Here is a 6,382-nt window from a genome sequence, read left to right as displayed (position 1 = left end):
AAAGCTTGAGATATTATTTTAACCTGGTGAAATGTAAATGACACAGCGCACGAAACTATATTAGTTTCTTTTTTTTAAATCCATCTGGACCATAGAACGGGACTCTCAAAGCCTTGACATCATATCCGGGAGATAAGTCAGTCAGTAAATTCGAGTAAAATCACAGGCTTCGCTTATCCCGTGCGAATGCACCACACTAAATTCAGATGTGGGGGGATAATTTCAAAATCACACAAGATCCCCAGATAATACTAATCCCGTGCGAATAGGGCTTATGTCAGCGAGAAAAGCGCAGAAAATATGCAAATAAACAGTCCTGCAGCTTATATAGTTAAACGAAATTGAGTTAAATGAGCATCGTTGAATAAATACTGAGTGACTTAGGTTTAAAACCAAATTTAAACACCTATTTTCTTTATTATTTTCTTCTTCATCTGCCAAGGAAAATAACCCCACTATGGCCAAAGCACACCAAAATCACCACTCCAATAAATGTATTGATTAATTTTCTTCTATTTTCCACAAATAGTCCTGTCATGAGTGAATGGATAGGCAAAGTTATTTTAAGTCGTCTTTATTTTAAGGTCCAATTCTCACTATTAACTAACTATTAACTATGACTTTTGCCTTAATAAACTCCTAATTAGCTGCTTAATAATAGATAGGTAGTTGTTACATTTAAGTATGGGGTAGAGATTGAGATCTAAAATATGATCATGCAAAATAAGACATTCATTACACCAAATACACAAAATAATGTTCTTTTTAGCAACAATATATGACCCCTTTAATATGTGCTTTATAAGTTCTAAAAAAAAGCTGATATGCAATATGTGACCCTGGACCACAAAACCAGTCTTAAGTTAGCAATAGCCAAAAAAATTTGTATGGGTCAAAATTATCGATTTTTCTTTTATGCCAAAAATCTTTAGGATATTAAGTAAAGATCATGTTCCATGAAGATATTTTGTAAATTTCCTACCGTAAATACATTAAACTTAATTTTTGATTAGTAATATGCATTGCTAAGAACTTCATTTGGACAACTTTAAAGATGATTTTCTCAATATTTAGATTTTTTTGCACCCTCAGATTCCAGATTTTCAAATAGTTGTATCTCAGCCAAATATTGTCCTATCCTAACAAACCATACATCAATGGAAAGCTCATTCAGCTTTCAAATGATGTATAAATCTCAATTTCGAAAAATTGACACTTATGACTGGTTTTGTGGTCCAGGGTCACATATATAGAGTTAATAGTGAAAATATTGGTTGGATATTCTAATCATGGAGTTGGTTTTAGTGGACAAAAGGCCAGTAAAGGGTAACACATGTCCAGCTTAGTCCAGTTAAGCTGAAAATCAGCCATCTCTCTTCATCAAGCACCACTAGCAAACATTGAGCCACCCACAAAGGGTTTATTGAAGAGATTGTGTGTCGGTCTCCAGCTGTCCCTCTGTTGCTGAGTATCTCAGCAGGGATCCGGTGACCAGGAGACCAGCTCACTTACAGCCCTCATCATGATATGTGATGTAATGAGGCCATTAGATCCTGCTAATAGGTTGTTGGAGCAGTCAAGCGAAAGAAAAGTCGGTGGATGGCTTTGGGTGGTCAGATAACATTGCCACTGAGCTCTGAGAAAGGCCAGGTGTGTGAGCTGTGGAGGAAGAACTCATGCTGACTTCCCACGTCACTTTTATAACAGGTGAATCAACTCCAAGAGGTTTTAGATGTAATTGACAAGTAATGAGTATTACTGTCATCAAGTCACTGAACTCAAAGCAGCTTCATAACGGGACGGAACTATTGACAGCTGCTGCTGAAAGGTGACCAGAGTTACTGATATTTCAATATTTGATATTGTATGCCTCATTTTGGCAGCCTCTCAATGTAAAGAAGGGGTAGCTGGACGATATGGCCAAAATTTATATCAAGATGTATTTCTTAATTTCTGTCAATACGATATAATTCCGATATCGATATGAACAATATATTTTTTAAAAAGCCTCAGAAGAACTGCCAAGAACGCCCACAACGGATGTCTGTACCTACAAACTTCTGAAAAAATTAATTTGTCAAGTTTGTGAAACCTATACGATATTTTAGAAATAAAAACAGTACAAATAAATGAATGTTCAACTTTTATTTGTATTTAGCCTTCATACAAACAAGAAATGTGAAATCGCTGTCAAATAAACATAAGACACTCAGACTCACCTTAATAATATTAATATCTTTAACATTAAACTGTACATAGGCTGATTATTCTTAGACTGAAACAAATGTGCTTCAGCCGGGATAAAGAATATGAAAAGTGCTCAGAGTTGCTGCAGAAAACAGAAAAAAAAGAGTGAGCAACAACAAAAACGTGTTGCTAAAGGACCTTATTGAAAATGCAAATCCATTCTCTGCCAGCAGGAGGCGCTTTTGGAGCGGCAGAAACAGCGGTTTCCTTGGTAATGGCTGTACACAAAGCAGCACTCCGCTCATAAACGCTACTTTATCAGATGAATGATAACGCCATCGAAACCTTTCTGAAGACAGTCGGTTCCCTTCAGAGATACATTCATATAAAACACCCACGCCGTGTTTTGATTTTGAAACGTGAGGCGCTGATGTTTATTCAGTGTAGTTGTGGTGGCCACCACAAATAAATCAATGTATGTGGTAATGTATATCGAAATATCGGAAATGTGTTTAAAAATCATATCGCCGTTATTGAAAAAAATATATATTGTGATATATATTGATACTGAATTATTGTCCAGTCCTAGGTCCTATTATGCTTTTTTAGTTTTTCAACTTTAGTGTGTAATGTTGCTGTTTGAGCATAAAAAAGTCACAATGTCACTCATTTAAATAATTACCGCCCACGGAATATGCAAAGAAGGGGGCGTGGCCTGGTTGAGCTGCACTAGAGACCATAGACTAAAAAGTAAAAATAAAAAAGACACTCTGAAATGTCCTGTAAAATCCGTGCTTGAAAAAGTTTCCTCTTGTTCGTAAACATTCAGTTCGCAAACTGTAACAGACTCATTTTACATAACTAATAACATAGTAATTGCCCATTGGATGAAAAGCACATAGAACTGGCTGGAGGCAGGTTGCCTTGACACCTGTTGCCCAGGAAACCATCCAGCAGCTGCCATGACGAGCAGCATCTTTGGATATAATGTGTGCTGCTGATATGCAGTAGCTCTGTGCAAATGTCAGCTCATTAAACTCAACACGCTTGACCTTTCTCTCCTGAGCTCACCTGTTTGTGGAGAACACCTGTGAACTGTCAACAGCATCTCCTCGCTTTGATATGCAAAGTTGACGTTAATTGGTCTATGGATTCCAAATTAGTGGAAAATGAACGTGCAGAAATGTCTTTTCGGTTTGTTGCTTTTAAATGTTATCGCTCAGCCAGCTCTGTTTCAAAATCTAGTGAGCTCTCTAGCTGTCTACAGTGGTGGCCAAAATGATTAGAACACTAGTATTTTCAGCAGCTAAAAAATGGTTTTAAGTAAGTTATTTCTATCTTTTGCTGTAGTGTGTCAGTAGGAAATATCAGTTTATTTTCCAAACATTCATTTTGCAATTAATTGTAATAATCCAGTGAGAGTTTTGTCTGACAGCAGCAAGTGCTGCACACAGAGATCTGATCTGATCATCATCAGTCTGTCTGGAATGACATGAAGAAACAGAACAAACTGAGACAGACTCAATCCAGAAGAACTGTGTCTCCAAGACGCTTCAAGAAGCCTTCCTGCAGTTTCATTTCAGAATGATTCAACGTTTTTGAATGAATCGAGTGAGTCAATGATTCAATAAGCCATTCATAAAGACAGTGGCGAAATTCGAAACTGCATACAAGTTGACTACTCTTACTAATTTTAGTATACCTTTTCATGGCAGAAATAGTGAGAGTAGTAGTATTCAAGTATGCGGTTCAGAAATCTGTGGCCAGTTGCATAAACTTAGCCACCATGTTAAGACTGTGTCTTAAAAACTAGTTTGACCAACTAGCAGTTGCCAAGGGGAAATCAGTCTTATTTTTCCAACACAAATAAAACCAATCTACCGTTTCATAACTGAATTAAAAAAATTATGACCAGTCTTGAAAAAAAAAATTAGATGACTAACTTTTTAAGACTAGTCTAAACAGTTTATACAACCAGCCCCAGAAAGTCACTTGCTTCATTCCTAAATGAATCAGCCGTTTCAAACTAATCAGTTGAATGAGTGAATCAATGACTCACTCATTAAGACACTCATTTTAGTTTCATATTTAAAGTAGCATTTCATGGTTCTATGTTCATTCTATTTTATATTTAAAACGCTAATATCATATAACATTTATGCAATTGTAACTGCCGTGTAAATGCATTCATGGCATCTCTGAGCTGCATTAAACAGTCTGTGTGAATGCATTTAAATTCCACTTCGGATGCAGCATCTGAAGTGCAAAGATGGATTTTGTTGATTGATTTAATTTTATTAATATCAGCTCTATAGTATCTTTTTATTCTAATTGCATTCATTGAATAAATACATGAAATTACATGAAAGATGATGCATACATTTAATAAGGTTAGAAAATATGCCCTTATAAAGGTTAAAAAATGTCCCTGGAAGATTTAAGGTGGAAAATATCATACCGTAATGGAAATGTTTATTTGTTCTGACTGGTTTAGCTTAACTATAACTTGCCAGTCATTGTTTATTAGTTTTGGTTACTTTCGTATTTCGCAGTTACCTTTTTTATTTTTATTCAGTGGCAGAAACAAGCTTCCACGCCTCAAAGCACACTGTGACTGTCATCTGTAATCGTATGGGACTAATTTTCTGGATCTTTATCACACACGGATTTTCCAGTGACGCTGCTCTTTTTGACACGAGCGTCTCTTCATTTTACAGCTGACACGTTAATGTGATGCTTTACTGGTTTTCTGCTGTATCCAGATGAATTGTTAAAGTGAAGTGTCAGCAGAAGGTTTGTCCTAACTGAACTTTATTTATGTGTTCACAGAGACATTAAGCCAGACAACATTTTGCTGGATGAGCACGGTAAGTCCTAAAGATACTATAAATCACCATCACGTCTGCTGTTAGTGCTTCTTGTTAGGACAAGCATCACTATTACTATTGCTCAGACTGACTCTCTCTCTTTCTGACTTGTTGAGTGATAACACTGGTGACAGAAAGGCATTGAAGGTTATTCATGGCAGATGCTTCATGTTGGTCTGGATAACCGGTGTTGTCAGGGAGAAAAAGCAACCTGCATAATTTTTCATCAGTATGATAATAGGCAGGGGAATATTAATGTGAAGATAGTTATGACCCCGTCTCTAAACAACAACAAACAGCAGGTGGTTGAAGACAACAGGGAGGACCAGTGAATTTTCTCTACCTCTACTTTTTCTCACTTTTTCTCTTACACTCTTTAGTGAGGAAATCAACAATAGCCATGCAATTTTCAGTAGCTTTGGTTCTGGAAGCATTAATTTTCTCCACAGAGATTTCTAAAACAATCTTCATTAAAGAGCTAAGCCGAGAGCTAAACCAAATCAATGTCAGAATTAGAAACTTTGCATCAAGAGTATCTGAAAATCGGCAAAATGTCAATTTTAGGCACTTTTTATTGTGTATATTTTGACCCTGCATCCCAGTTTCCGTTTTATCCAAATTGGTGCACATGTTGAAAGAAAGATACCTGGATGGTCTATTTTTGTTGGACTGGAAGTCGCAGATCCATGCACACTTTAACAAGACAATGGCACAACCCATTGGCTTTTGGAGCCTGATTCATTTCAGACCTATATGTTTCCTTTAACATTAAAGGAGACAAGCATCACCTACAGGTTCTTTATTGGCATCTGTGGTTCCATGAAGGTCCTTTAACATCCATGGAAATGTTCCATTCCACAAAGGCTTCTATGTAGTGGAAAATGGTTGTTTAGATTTTTAAAATGTTCTTTACACTAAGAAAAATTTTTTATTTTAACCCTCAGGGCCTCTTTGGTCACTTTTGATTGAAAAATGTAACATTTTTAAATTTTAAAAATAGTAACTTTATCGGATGGTGACTTTTGTCACATTAGCTATATGAACACAAAAAAATCATGATTCGGATATATCAAAGAGCAGGTCATATGGTATTTTAAAGTGTCCTAATATTGTGTTGGAGTCCCCTACAACAGGTTTAAATGCATCTAAGGTCAGAAAACATTGTAATTTTTTTCAGAATATACATTTAATATTAGAATCATTTGCCAATGATTTCTAAATGGTTCGTTCCAAGCAAGTTCGGAGCAAACCCCTCCCTTCCATAAGCCTACTCTGCTCTGATTGGTCAGCTGGCCAAGTCTGTTGTGATTGGTCTTTCGAGGAGTCCT

The 6,382-nt window shown here is 36.4% G+C and overlaps 1 protein-coding gene across 1 annotated transcript in view; it reads left to right on the top strand.

The window, feature by feature from the left end:
• The window catches only part of LOC107742470 (serine/threonine-protein kinase 32B), a 55,027-nt gene that overhangs the window by 26,374 nt on the left and 22,271 nt on the right, over window positions 1-6,382 (top strand). Inside the window, 1 exon segment of the mRNA XM_074560193.1 lies at window positions 5,017-5,054. Within this exon segment, the coding sequence (XP_074416294.1) occupies window positions 5,017-5,054 (38 nt within the window).

The sequence above is a fragment of the Sinocyclocheilus rhinocerous genome, unplaced genomic scaffold, assembly GCF_001515625.1.
Source record: "Sinocyclocheilus rhinocerous isolate Xijiao unplaced genomic scaffold, SAMN03320098_v1.1 scaffold1427, whole genome shotgun sequence".
Taxonomy (NCBI): domain Eukaryota; kingdom Metazoa; phylum Chordata; class Actinopteri; order Cypriniformes; family Cyprinidae; genus Sinocyclocheilus; species Sinocyclocheilus rhinocerous.
The sequence above is the reverse complement of the archived record's forward strand: the minus strand, read 5'-3'. Positions and strand labels throughout refer to the sequence as shown.